This window comes from Delphinapterus leucas, chromosome 14, assembly GCF_059928025.1.
Source record: "Delphinapterus leucas isolate spDelLeu-1000000601 "Yukka" chromosome 14, BTC_Dleu_Yukka2, whole genome shotgun sequence".
NCBI lineage: Eukaryota > Metazoa > Chordata > Mammalia > Artiodactyla > Monodontidae > Delphinapterus > Delphinapterus leucas.
In genome coordinates, this window is record NC_143142.1 from 64,086,556 (window position 1) to 64,102,129 (window position 15,574).

The 15,574-nt window shown below is 33.9% G+C and overlaps 1 protein-coding gene across 4 annotated transcripts in view; it reads right to left on the reverse strand.

Annotated features, from left to right (window-relative positions):
* The window catches only part of SMAD2 (SMAD family member 2), a 108,156-nt gene that overhangs the window by 38,040 nt on the left and 54,542 nt on the right, over positions 1-15,574 (reverse strand). Inside the window, exons 4-7 of one of the 4 annotated variants that reach the window (XM_022584526.3) lie at positions 11,252-11,341; positions 10,008-10,201; positions 9,095-9,229; positions 6,650-6,724 (exon numbers count right to left, since the gene is read on the reverse strand). In XM_022584526.3, the coding sequence (XP_022440234.1) occupies positions 6,650-6,724; positions 9,095-9,229; positions 10,008-10,201; positions 11,252-11,341 (494 nt within the window). The remainder of the gene's footprint in view (positions 1-6,649; positions 6,725-9,094; positions 9,230-10,007; positions 10,202-11,251; positions 11,342-15,574) is intronic. The other 3 variants (XM_089895153.1, XM_089895152.1, XM_089895154.1) reach the window with 3 other exon arrangements.

The window sequence follows — 15,574 nt, forward strand, 5'->3', positions numbered from 1 at the left end:
CCATTTATGATAAAAACTCTCCAGAAAGTGGGCATAGAGGGAACCTACCTCAACATAATAAAGGGCATATACGACAAACCCACAGCAAATACCGTTCTCAATGGTGAAAAACTGAAAGCATTTCCTCTAAGATCAGGACCACAACACGGATGTGCACTCTCGCCACTACTATTCAACATAGTTTTGGAAGTCCTAGTCACGGCGATCAGAGAAGAAAAAGAAATAAAAGGAATACAAATTGGAAAAGAAGTAATACTGTCACTGTTTGCAGATGACATGATACTACACATAGAGAATCCTAAAGATGCCACCAGAAAGATACTAGAGCTAATCAATGAATTTGGTAAAGTTGCAGGATACAAAATTAATGCACAGAAATTTCTTACATTCCTATACACTAATGATGAAAAATCTGAAAGAGAAATTAAGGAAACACTCCCATTTACCACTGCAACAAAAAGAATAAAATACCTAGGAATAAACCTACCTAGGGAGACAAAAGACCTGTATGCAGAAAACTGTAAGACACTGATGAAAGAAATTAAAGATGATACAAACAGATGGAGAGACATAGCATGTTCTTGGACTGGAAGAATCAGTATTGTGAAAATGACTATACTACCCAAAGTAATCTGCAGATTCAACGCAATCCCTAACAAATTACCAATGGAATTTTTCTAGAACTAGAACAAAAAATCTTAAAATTTGTATGGAGACACAAAAGACCCCGAATAACCAGAGCAGTCTTGAGGGGAAAAAAACGGAGCTGGAGGAATCAGACTCCCTGACTTCAGACTATACTACAAAACTACAGTAATCAAGACAATATGGTACTGGCACAAAAACAGAAATATAGATCAATGGAACAGGATAGAAAGCCCAGAGATAAACCCACACACCTATGGTCAACTAATCTATGACAAAGGAGGCAAGGATATACAACGGAGAAAAGACAGTGCCTTCAACAAGTGGTGCTGGGGACACTGGACAGCTAGTTTCACGTACATGTAAAAGAATGAAATTTGAACACTCCCGAACACCATACACAAAAATAAACTCAAAATGGATTCGAGACCTAAATATAATACCTGACACTATAAAACTCTTAGAGGAAAACATAGGAAGAACACTCTTTGAGATAAATCACAGCAAGATCTTTTTAGATCCATCTCCTAGAGTAATGGAAATAAAAACAAAAATAAACAAATGGGACCTAATGAAACTTAAATGCTTTTGCACAGCAAAGGAAACTACAAACAAGTCAAAAAGAAAACCCTCAGAATGGGAGAAAATATTTGCAAACGAATCAACAAAGATTAATCTCCAAAATATGTAAACAGCTCATGCAGTTCAATATTAAAGTAACAAACAACTCAACCAAAAATGGGCAGAAGACCTAAATAGACATTTCTCCGAAGAAGACATACTGATGGCGAAGAAGCACATGAAAAGCTGCTCAACATCACTAATTATTAGAGAAATGCAAATCAAAACTACAATGAGGTTTCACCTCACACCAGTCAGAATGGGCATCACCAGAAAATCTCCAAACAATAAAAGCTGGAGAGGGTGTGGAGAAAAGGGAACACTCTTGCACTGTTGGTGGGAATGTAAATGGATACAGGCACTATGGAGAACAGTATGGAGGTTCTTTAAAAAACTAAAAAATTACCATATGACCCAGCAATCCCACTACTGGGCATATACCCAGAGAAAACCATAATTCAAAAAGACACATGCACCCCAATGTTCACTGCATTATTTACAATAGCCAGGACATGGAAGCAACCTAAATGCCCATCGACAGACGAATGGATAAAGAAGATGTGGTACATATATACAATGGAATATTACTCAGCCATAAAAGGGAACGAAATTGGGTCATTTGTAGAGACGTAGATGGATCTAGAGACTGTCATATACAGTGAAGTCAGTCAGAAAGAGAAAAACAAATATCGTATATTAACGCATATATGTGGAACCTAGAAAAATGGTACAGATGAATCGGTTTGCAGGGCAGAAATTGAGATACAGATGTAGAGAAGAAACGTATGGACACCAAGGGGTGAAAGTGGCCGGGGGGTGGGAGGGGGTGATGAATTGGGAGATTGGGATTGACATATATACACTAATATGTATAAAATGGATAACTCATAAGACACTGCTGTGTAAAAAAATAAATAAATAATGTATAGAGGCTCAGACAAGAAAAAAAGAATCAATCGAAAAAAATACAAAAGAATCAATGACCTAAATTTAAGCTACAAGGGTCTAAAACGACCAAATTAAATGGGAAGTAAGTAGAAGAAAATTATGCAGAATAGAAATAAAATCAAGCAGTAAAAAGGCAAACACAAGAGAAAAGTTTAAGAAGCCAAAAACTGGTTCTTTAAAAATATTAACTGATAAAGCCCCTGCAAGACTTATCAAGAATAAAAGAGAAAAGTCAAGCTATCAACATTTTAAGTAAAAAATGGGTCATCAAGATTTACTTGATATTGCAGACAACAAGAGGATAACAGATTAGAAATAACTTTATAGCAATAAAATCTACCATTCAGATGAAATGAACAAAATATCTTATAAGACATAAGTTAGCACACCAACACAAAAAATTGAAAATCTAAATAACTCTCAATTTAAAAAACCCTTCGCTATAAATGATGGCTTCTCTGGTAGAAGCTATCAAGTGTTTAAGGAAGAATTAATTCCAATCCTATGCAAAGTCTTTCAGAAAATATTAGAAAACCTCATCCAATATATTTTGATCCCAGCATAATTACGATATTGAAACTACAGAAAAACATTACAAGAAAACTAAAGACCAAAAATCTCTCATAAACATAGATGTGAAAATCCTTTTAAGAACATTAGCAAATCAAATCCATAAATATTTTTAAAGTATAATTTATCATAACCAAATAAGGTCAAAATTCGTTTGTTATTAGAAAAATCATTTAGTGGAATTCACTCAAGAAGAGTAAAACTGTATTATCTTCTCAATAGATGCAATAAAAGTATGGGCAAAATTCCACAGCCACTCATTACAAACACTCAGGACACTAGGAACAGAATGGAAAATCCTCAATCTGATAAAGATAATCTATTAAAAATCTATAATTAACATCTTACTTATTGGGAGAATTATTAAATGTATTCCCCCTATGATCAAGAACAATGCAAAAATATCCATTCTTAGTATTTCTATTCAATAGTTTACTGTAGGTCTTAGCCAGAACAGAAAAAGAAGAAAGCATAAAGATTAGAAAGCAAGAAGTAAAACTGTCTTTATTTAAGAGATGGCAAGGTAGTAGTATATATAGAAAATCTTAGGAATCTACAGAATACTAGATACAAAAAGTGATTTTAGCAAAGTTCAGGAAAAAAGATCAACATACAAAAATCAAATTTTATTCTATATCCTAGGAAAAAACAATTAAAAATAAAATTGAAAAATAAACATTTACAATAGCATGAAAAGGTTAAAACAGTGAAGAATGCATCTAATGACAGAAATGCTATATATCTATGCTAAAAACTGTAAAACACTGCACAGATGGCATAGCCAATAAGACCACTACCTTTAAGTTCTCAAACCTGACCCTCCGTTCTTGACAAATAACCTTATTTTCCTATTTTATTTAGAAGATCGTAGTCATGAAGATGAAACTGCTTCTGCTTCTGGATCTCAGTCCCTCAATTTACTTCTAATTTTCATGCAATCAAGTTTCTTCCTTTTTCTTAATGGTTAATTCATCCTTTTATATTTTCTTTAAATATACTCACATAGTATTTACTGTAAGTTAGGAACATTTAACTTCTTTACAAAAATTAACTATTAACAACCCTATGGGTTTGGTACTATAATTATTCCTAATTTACAGATAAGGAAACTGTGTGCCTCGGTCATCTAGCTAGTATATAGCAGAGGGACAATTCAAACTCAGGTAGTCTAGTTCAGAGTCCAACCATACTATCCTGCCGCTATGCATTTGGTTAGAGAAGCTGTCTCCTAAGTGGGGTATGTGAACCTTGTCTAGGAGTATACAAAATGACTGGCTTGCGAGAAAAAAAAATTAGAACTAAATCAAACTTATATTTCTTGTGATGTTCAGCCTGATGCTTAATGTCCACAAACTTTAAAGAATGAAGGCTTGACCGGAAAAATTTTTTAAAAAAAGAAAAAGCAAAGCGAAAAATAACAGGTACTTGTTCATACAGTTCTGTATTCTGCATTATTTGTCCTATAGTTACTTTTTTGCTTGTTTATATTTATTCTTATTTATTTATTTATTTGGGGGCGGGGAGGGTCACACAGCTAGATCTTAGTTCCCCGACCAGGGATTGAACCCATGCCTCCTGCAGTAGAAGCGGAGTCCTAACTACTGGACCGCCAGAGAATTCTCCTCTGGTTACCCTTTTAAAAAATATTAACTCCTTCTATTCCAGCAGAGCTTGAAAGATCAATTTAATTATGTCCTTCCCTCAGGGAAGGTATGGACCAGAGTTTAAAAACAGGTTAATTTTGTTCTAAATTGGGACCCTGCATCAGTCAGAAAATTCTTCCCATGGCACTGAGAGAACAATAGATAGCAGGTAGAAGACTGGTATTTAAACCAACTTTTAGCATCTCATGAATCAAATATTCACACTGTTACTGTCATTACACTAAATAATTTTAAATGTGTCATTTTGAAAAAGACAGTAACATTTCCCCCCACTGAAACAGAATTAGAAATATTAGGTTACGTTCAAAGCTAGCCCCAAAACATTGAATTCATTTTAGTTGATTCAGCTTATTATCCACATTTAGATTTTGACCATTATCATAACCAATGATTATATTCATCTTATTGTTCTTCCCATGTTTCCGCTATATTATAGAATAGGCATTTGTGCACTAACTGGAATCCTTATGGCCTTTTGTGCCTGGCTTATTTCACCTAATATAATGCTTTCAAGGTTCATCAATGTTGTAGCATGCATCAGTACTTCATTCCTTTATATGGTTGAATAATATTCTGACGTATGGATACAAATCATTTAATTTATCCATTAATCATCTGATAGACAGTTTGGGTTGTTTCCAGTTTTGGGCTACTATAAATAATGCTTACACGAACATCTGTTTACAAGTTTAATGTGGACATGTGTTCAATTTTCTTGGGTGAAACTGCTGGGTCTATTGTTATACTATATTTAACTTTGAGGAATAGCAAGTCTTTCCAAGGTAACTGAACCATTTTACATTCCCATTAGCAACATATGAAGACTCCAACTTCTCCGATCTTCATTGAGGCTTCCCCCTTTTTTGATTATAGCCGTTCTAGAGGGTGTGAAGTGATATGTCATTATGGTTTTGATTTGCATTTCCCTGATGATTAATGATGTCATTAGGGCATATTTTTATTGGCATTCACTTCTAAGTGTCACAGTAGCAACTGTCCATCAACATGACTGATTTAGGAATACAGTTCTCTGACACACATGTATTTCTTAGGAAGATATATTCGGAAATCCAAATGTCATTTGCCGTAAGATATTTGCATTAAGATGTATAATATGGGGAATTCCCTGGAGGTCCAGTGGTTAGGACTCTGCGCTTTCACTGCTGAGGGCAGGGAACTAAGATCCCACAAGCTGCACGGCCAAAAAAAAATTTTTTTTAAAAACATACGTTATTTCCAATGATCATCATCTACTTTTCTTGGTTATCTACTATTTTGAAAAACTATAAGTATGATTAGCTATAGCAGAAACTTCTTCACTTGGGAGTCTAAATAATGGAAGAATTTAAACGACAGAATTATTGTAAAAGCCAACCACCCCAGCCCCCACCATGTAAAAAATAACTTAGATTATCATAACTGCAGAATGCTTTAGTTTATATAAACTGTGCAGAAAAGCGGATGCTATAATTTGGGAGGTTGTGATATTAAGGTGTCCAATCCTTAAGATATAACCAGGGTGAAATAGATCAAAACATACAATTACAATGACATCACAGCTATTTCACTGGTAACCTGTTAGTTCTGATGGGTTATATACATTTTATTACATAACAACTGTTTTAAAGCTTTGATGTGTGTAATATCTATTACATGTCAATTTTTTCTTCACTGTGTTTGAAGCTGATAGCTAAATATTAGAAATTAATTGCATTAGGTCAGGTACAATATACAAGGTATTTTGTGTAAACAATCTACTATAATTCAGAACTCACTAGTAAGTTAAAAGAGCACTGAAAAGCTGATCCCCATCTCTTACTTCCAAGTTCCTCTGAAAGCCTGTTATTGGGCTAATTAATTAGAATCTTTCATCACAAAGACATTTATTCATAGAGTACCTAAAACTTTAAAGAGAAGCACAGAATATCAATATTTTATAAAGAAAAGTGAGTGTTCTCCCATTTTTATTTGTTTACTCTAATAAGAGAAAATTCTAACAATTATTCTGCAGAGTAGCATACATTAATCTTTCACTGACTCCTCTCTCCGATGATTCAAATATGATTATTAAATCAAGATGATTCTTTTTTTTGATATGTCCCAACTTCTCTAAATGTAAGGGTTATGAATAACTCTAGTGAGTTTCCAACAAGGCAAAAATGTGTATCTAATTACTGAGGAATTTTGAAAAATATTTTTACCTGTATCCATACTTTGGTTCAACTGTTGATCACTTGTTTCTCCATCTTCACTGATATATCCAGGAGGTGGCGTTTCTAAAAAAGTTTAGAACAAATCACGTACAGGTTCAATTTAATCTCATCGCCTTTTCTCCCAGCTACCAAAGATAACCAACAAATCACTCCAAATAACATAGGAATGTTATATAACATCTCTATAAAAAGCAATATTGGATACTGAGGGCTTAAGATTCAGGTTCTGATCCAAACCTTATAGGTGAATCCTTAAAACTTACTTGTAATATAATTGAGCCCTCTGTGCATATTTTCTCAGCTATTACTTACATATCTGGCTCATTGTCATATGTGTATTTTCTGGGGCAAGAGCCAAAAATATAACTTCAAAGATGCCTCAGTTCTGATCGGTATGTTTCAAAGAACCTAGTACCCATAATTATGATTATTTTTTAACCTAATGGCCATCATGGATGGGTACTTAAGAGATGATTAAAGGACACACAACACAGGCACACAAGATTTTGGATTACAAAATAATACAGGCTTACATCTTACATTAAGTTCTATAGGGCAAAATATGGTAATATAGTTCAGGAATGGTCTAGCTTGAATTCTACCTAAAAAGTGTATTGCTCCATGATTGCTAACCAGTAAATCTTGAATGCTTGAGGCAGAAAATTAAATTCAAATACAGACTACTACACAGAACTGAGGCAAACTACTTCCTGAAAATACTTAAGATTCTAATGTGTCATTTCCAATATGGTTTATGAACAAACTGTTTATATTCAGGAAGCATCTGAATATCTGAATAAACTTCATGTAAAATGAAAACATTTATACAATTTTACCAATTATAATTTCAAGGAGGAAAAAATAAGTTTAAATGATGTGGGTTAAAGGCTTCCTTCTTAAACTTTTTATAATCTCTCTTCAATAAGCTAACTATAAATTTTAACTTAAGTATCAAACTTTTCTTTTTAAGTGTCAGTGCCCCAAAATTTTTAATGTGAGAATAAAATAAATTCCTTCATACACTCGAACAACAAAGAATACAAAAATAAGAATAAATACCATTACGTGCTATTTTAAAAGTTAAAGCAAATTAAAAAAAAGAGCTAAGCTTTGCCAGTTTAACCACTCATGTCTCAAAGGTCTAAAGAGGAAGAAATACTGAACTGATAAATATGTTATCTTTTTTCATTTTTCTCCATTATTAGTTACCTATAAAATAATAAACAACAAAGGTACTAGTGTTTTCGAGGAAATGTTAAAATTTCTTTCGCAATGGAATAAAAAGCGAATCCCAAGGTTTTGCTGTCAGTTGGAGCTGGGTAAAGCCCCACTGTCCAGAAAAGCAGATAGGTGTAATCCACTTGTGATTTTCTACTTTGTAGAATGCCCAAATCTAAACAAGTAAAGACGACAGGGAAAATAAGCCCAAACATCTCCACAAGTGAAAGCCACTAAACATTCTAACACCCTCCATATAATTATTGGGTAGGTGTCTTACAAGAGTGTATGCTTACACCTCAGTTTTCTAAGTATTGTTGAATTATACTAATTCCCACATCAGAGACTTAAGTACTCCCTCACCCAAAACACTACCCACACGTAACCACTTCCAGTCAAATTCTTCTCCCTACAAAATGCCCTTTGTTCATCCTCCTTCCCCTCACCCTGGCCTCCACTCTCCACAACAACATCTTTGCCCTGTCCTCCTAACTTTTCAAAATGTTGGTTTCCCAGCTACCCAAAAAACAGCTTTAAATCCTCTTTTGGAATAGAACGGTAATAAGAGAAAAAAGCATTAAAATAATCAGAAAACACTTTCTAACCTTAAAATTAGCTATTTTTAAAAATCCTTCCTTTTCCTTATGTTTTCAAAATTATCTCCAATGAACAAGCATTATTTCCATGATGAGACAAAGCAATTTTTTAAATGTAGTTGAAACTCCAAGTTCCTTACATATTTTCAGTTGTATAAAATAAACATAAGAGCAGAATAGATAAATATTACACAAGGAGAAAAAAGACACTAAAAAAATCCTATGTATAGTTAAATGCTCAATCTTTTACCTTTAGTTTGTGCTAGGAAAACAAAAAACAACAAAAAAAGGAAACAGACAAAAAAGGAAGACATTATTAGCTGTTGTCCTAACAAACAGTGAAAACTAAAAGAGTAGTTTCCATATCATGGGATATTACTGGACATATAATAGAGCAGAATTTGAGAACCATGCAGTTCATTTATTTATCAGCATTACTGAGTCCCAGATGAAAAACAACTAAAACAGAGGTTTTCTGATTTTCAGCACAACATACGTGTTGCTATGTCTGTAGAACTAAAAATTTTTAAAAGCCAAACCATAATTTATTAATACTTGAACATTTATGAACAAAATTTGTATCTATCCCAAATTTTAGGAGATTCTGAGGCAAAAATACCTGGGATATAATTACTCTGTGGCTCAATTCCCGCTGGGAAATTAGTGTTTTCTGGAATGGAGTGGGTATAATCATCCAGAGGTGGTAGTTCTGTTAAGATCTCAGTATGCCGTGGCACTAACACCGGAGGCAAAACTAAAAGAGTAAAAGAAATCCAAGTCAATGGCAGAGCAAAGGGGAGGGTGACACCTGTATTAAAAGTTTTCATTAATTTTTGAAGTCTAGGATCCATCTACTTGGCAATATTTGGCTATTGAGAAACTGACAAACCTGATTATGATTTTAACTTGTCATGTAGTCCACAATCTAAATCTCCAAGTCCCAATTTATCTTGTACTTTTGGGGACAAAGTGATCCTGGTAATATTATATTACCACAGAAGTTCATAAATCCTCATCGGAAAGGTTACAGAAAGATTTGTAAAATCAGATTTGGGGTATTTTTTGAAAATATAGCTGTATTCTTTTAGAAAGTTTCAAGTATACAGCTAAGTAAATTGGAAGTCCTTCTATGAGTTTTACCGAACTGCTTAGATGCAAATGATGTCATTAAAGTACATCAAAAAAAACAAAGAGCAAAATTACTGAAAACAGGTAGTACAGCAGACAAGTAATAAGACATATCATTCAGTTCTAAGCAGACTGTGTATCTGTGGGATTAGAATTTCCTAGACATGTACTTTGATGTGAAATGCTTGCTATTCCAAGAAACTAAGATATCTTTCCCTCTAAGATATATTTTCCCATAACATGTGTTAAAAAACTTTAAAGTATTTTTAATTACTGCCAAAAAATATACTGAATTTATTAGTTTTATACCAAAATTTCCCTGGGTCAATTAGGTATAAGAGTACCTAATACACTTAAGTTCAAGCATTTAATTAAAACAAGGGGAAAAAATCTACTTTTCCTACCTGGTGTCTCAACTCTCTGGTAGTGGTAAGGGTTTACACATACTTCATCCTTTTTAAGATTAAAAGCATATTCGCAGTTTTCAATTGCCTTGAGTTCATGATGACTGTGAAGATCAGGCCAGCGCCATAATCGGCAATATATTACATGCGGCAGTCCTTTCCGATGAGATACCTGAAGACGACCATCAAGAGACCTATTGGGAAGCAAGGGAAAAGAAAGGTGGGAACTTCAAAAAAAAAAATGTTCTCAATTGAGATAAATTAGTACAATAAGAGCATAAAGAAAGGAATGACAGACGTTTAGTTAGTTTTAGTGAGTACAAGGAAGAAAAATGTGTTATCTAATGGATCTCATATAAAAGTAAGCAGCAACACTAGGGTATGTTTCTTACAAATATGCTACATAAATGACTCAAATGTCAATGAACGGGTAACCGCTTGGGGAAAAAGTGATTTTTTAAAAAAAGTATCATATAGCTATACTTGAAAAACTTTTGTCAACAACTTCCATCTTTAGTGAATCAAACTCTTATTTAGGGAGGCTTTTAAGGGCATTATTTCTGTAGGTGACAGAATTGTCAAAAAAAGGAACTAGTGTGAAGAATGATAAATACCAACAATGATGTAAAAGTAACTTACTAAAACTAATGTAACTCATTACCCAGTTGTGGTTGTTTTGAGTACTGAGGTATATTTCTATACAGCTCACACATAAATGCAGATGGTGATGGATATGATGAGATGAAATGGACCAATACCAATATGCTCAAAAAAGAGAATAAGGTGATTTAAAAAAAGATAACATAAAAACGAGTTAGCCTGGCATTAATTGTGATATAAGGGGTTCAGTAAATAAGTATGTACTTATTAGTATACAGATGAGATTTAGATGATAGCAAGAAATTTAGCAAAAAGCTGGTTATGTATCTACTTAAAAATTAGGCCAACAACAGATTATAATCTAACCTCACACTAAAATGAGAATATAGCTATCAAAGTTTCTATTCTTTAGGGGATGCAATAATTTAAAAAAGATTCAAAACTAGAATTTCATTGATAAAACATCAGCTGAAACATTTAATATATTTTTAATACTGGCAAGCAGTTATTTTAAATGCCATGCCTTATTTTACATTAAGGAAACATCCAAGGCAAAATTATACTAAGCAACCCACTATAGGTCTTTACAAAACACCCTCCCTCCCACAAGATCTCTAGGATTCGATAGAGGGCAGAATATTCACCTGGTTTGTTCAGAGAAGCTGTAAAGGCCTGTTGTATCCCACTGATCTATCGTATTTGGTGTACTCAGTCCCCAAATTTCAGAGCAAGTGCTGTGCATAAATTGAAAAACAAAAAATTGATGTGAACATGGAAGCATGGTTATTCAAATTACCATGATGTAAAACATGGAAAATGTACAGAATACTTCCTTCACCCAGAAAATATACATTAGTTCACTTTTTCACAGGCATTTAGTGCTGGTTTCTATATTTTCTATATGAAGGAAGCCAATAAAATGGAACATGTGACTCCAGATAAGTTATGATTATGTTTTTAAAATGTGAACACCAATGCTCTCTAGCTTAATGAAATCAATACCTATGCCTTTTCCAATTTCTTCTACTCACAACAAAGGATCCTATGCCATTAGCCTTACTAACAGTGCTTCATTTTATAACCCAGTTTTTTAAAAAAACTTATCTAAAAATGGATGTCAATTAGTATTTTTAATATAGGTAAAATTCCAATTGAAATAGACATATACCCACAGTTAAGATTTCCAGGTTATTTGTTTGAGATACATATATATTCAGTTTTACTGAAAATTATTATTGCTCTCTTATTACTGTAAAGGACACGGAAATGGATTTTGAAGTCATTCTAGTGCAGCATACTACCTTAAAAGTTTTAAGAAATTGCTATGAGGACTAAAGATACGTGAAAGGACAAAATTCATAAAAGATAGTATGAATATGACAAAGTTGCTCTATCTAGTTTTTCTCATTAATACACCTGAAAGGCATACACCAGAAAGACCTCAAAATTTTTCTTCCACATTTCTTTCCAGAACAAGGGCAGCCCAGAGATAAGTCTGCCTATTTTCCCTGCCACCACTTCATCTGTGGGAGAAGAGAAGAAAAGGAGAAAAGAACAGGTGCTTAAAAACAGTCTGGAATGGAACTAATGACAGCCAAAGGGGTCTCAGTTATAACTAAGTCATACTTTTAAAATTAGAGTCAAAAGATAATTTCTGAAACTCTATTCCATTTCTTACATATTACAAAATCATCAAAATTTAAAGGAAGAGAAAGAAATATTTCAAAACATCTTTTGAAAATCAAATTAAACAACTGGTTAAATTCCAGATGTATACTTTGCTAATGAGCTAACTCAATCAGCATTTCAAAGGGCACTGGTGAAAAGTGCTGTCTTCCTGTGGCTGAACAACACATCAAGTGGGCTTCAGGGCTTCAGGGCTACAGGGCCTTTTGCACAGTCACTGGGCTGCAGAAACATTTCACGCCATGCTTTGGAGGCTACAGTAAGTACAATACCGGGTGGTTTTTAAAAATACATTTTCAGACACTTTCCAGCAGCTTTCTGAGACATTTTACAGATTCTCTTGGTTTTTAGGCTTCTAACTTCCACTTCTCAGACGAGAAAAGTCAGAAAAAACCAAACTGGAGGATAATTCAGACCTTTCCTTTTTTCCCAAAGGTGTACTGACTAAACAACCATCACATAAATGGTCCTTTAATTCAGATATTTATCAAATATCTACTGGAAACATACAGCACCATGTAGTTTAAAACAATAAAATCAACTAAATTCTAGAGTCTCATGAATCCAAATTTAAACCTCAGAAGGAACAGTATGCATCTTACTCTTCTCTCTTTGAAAATAATTTGAGGAAAATGATTGATAAAAGAGTAGATAATGAGGCTATTCTGCTCTTATGAAACTAAAATGAACATTTCACTCAAGTTAACTCTGGAACTGACATGAGAACCAAAATGTAATAGATCATGAAGAGCTTAAGTTGTGCTTTATTCAAGCCTTGAAATATATCAGAGAACAATAAGCAGTAGTTGTTAAAAACAGGCAATCGATTTAGAGGCAGAAAGACCTAAATCCCAACTGTAACTCGGCCACTTTCCCACTGCCATCACAAGGTATATTTAAGCCTCAGTTCTACTGATCATTATAATCTCTCTCACACAAATTGGAAAGTTTATTTAAAAATAATAAATTTGCTTCTATCAAGTAAAATATTTATATATGAAAAATATATGAAAAATTTTATGAAAAATTTTATATATGAAAAATTTTTATATGAAATTTATATATGAAAAATTTTTTTTCATATATATATGAAAAATTTTTTTATATATGAAAAATTTTTTTAAAGAATCAATTTATAACAAAATATACAAAGCACCTAGAATAAATGTAATTATAAATGTGTCAAAACTACACCAAGAAACATTTTAATTATTACTAAAGAACACAAAAATCAACTGAGCAAAGAGAAAATCATACATCTTCCTAGACAGGAAGATAACATCATAGCGATATCAGTTCTGTCAAATTTATATATTTGATGCACTCAATAAAAATTTTAAAAAATTGTTTAAGACCCTGATAAAATTACCTGAGATATAATGTATCAAAATAAACAAGAATGACCAGGAAAACTCTGACAAAGAAGAAACTGGCCATTACCAGATCCTGAAACACATTATAAATCCTCAGTAATGGAAATAGTATGCAATTAACAAAAGAAACAAAACAGAATAGAGGTTCTGCCAGTAGAGTAGCCTCAATTAGGCAAATCTTCCTTTGGATAAAAATGAGAGCCTCTGAACAAAATATAATAAAATTAACTATTTGAAAATATAACAAAATCAACTATTTGATAACAGTGGAGAGAGACCAAAAACAGATACAAACTGAAGGGAAGTCAGCCTTTGTAAGGGGGGAACTGCACTGGATGAGAGCTGCATTTGTGTGGCTCTATATCCAAAGGCACCCCACAGTGTAAGCTACCCAGGGCAACTAGACCTTAAGCAGAAAACAGCAGTTTTAAGGACCTGCAGAATCAGAGGGTGGATTTGGGGCTGCTGGAAAGGCTGGAAAGAGAAGAGGGAAATCCCATAATGACAGAAGCCACGAAGGGAATAAAAAATCTGAATAGGGGTATGAACTCTGCCCAGACCCTTAAACTATGCATGTGGGAGAGACTGCAGAGGCCTGCTGAAAACCAGTGAGTGCTTAAAAGTCTGAAAGAACTAAGCTGAGATTTCAGCTGTTTCTTTTCTCAGAGGCAGTTTGGACTCTGAGGTCACCCAAAACTATCTGTTAGAACAAAAATCAACATTCTTCAGAGAAAGATAAGAGAATTTAGTCTCTAAAATATTTTGTCCCAAATATCCAGTATAAAAATCACAAAATACTAAACATGTGAAGAAATAAGAAAATGTTACCCCCCAGTAAAAACAGACCCCCAAGATGAATTAACAGACAAGAATTTTAAAGTAACTATTATGAATATGTTCGTGGACTTAATGAACAGATGGGAATCTCAGCTGAGTAATGGAAAATATAGAAACAAATTAAATGAAAACTCTAGAACTGAAAATTACAAAATCAGAAATTAAAAATTAACCTGATGGTTGGAGAAGACAGAAGAGTTGGTGAATCTGAAGATGGATCAATAGAAGTTATCTAATCAGAACTGAAATAAAAGACTGAATAACAAAATAAACAGTCTCAGTAACATGTGCAGTCCCAGAAAGAGGGGAAGCAAGAACAAGAAAAAAATTTTAAATTAATAATGGCTGAAAAATCTTCAACTTCAGTGAAAAATTAAACTTCCAAGAAACTCAGTTGCCAAGCAGTTTAAATACAAAACAAACAACCAAAAACATATTGGGGATATCACTGTCAAACTCCTAAAAACAAAAGATGAAAAGAAAATATTTAAGCTGGTGAGAAGCATAAAAACTTGGCACAAAGGACTCCATCCAAACCCTTGCAGTTAGAGACTTGACCAAACTCTAACATGGCTTCTAGCAACCTAAGGCCTCCTCCCTGGTGTGACCCAGACCCTACTGAGCTCCTGCCTGGAAAAGCTCAAGGCTGCCAAAAGAATTAACCATTTGTTCCAGCCAATACTGGTCCATAGGCCCCTGACCTCCTTTTCCCAGTGCATCTATTTAAAAAGCTTACAACTGTAAATCCTTCCTGTCTCTTTGAAATGTACACATGACTCCTACAACTCAGGAGTCGAGGACCTGAAAACCATTCCTTTGAAATGTAACCAATCACCAGGAAAAATGGGGTCTCCACCTTCCAGTCTGCCCTCTGAGGGAAGGCAGAAGTCTAACTTCCGATAAATGCCATTTAGCAGACACAGATGGCCTAAATCACATGGACACTGACCAAACCTCGTACCCACTTTTTGGGTAATTTTTCACTTCCCTGACTCTGTTCCAGACCCCACTCATTAACCCCTTGCTACACCCTCATTCTCCCAGTCACCTCTGTGCAAATTGATGAAATTG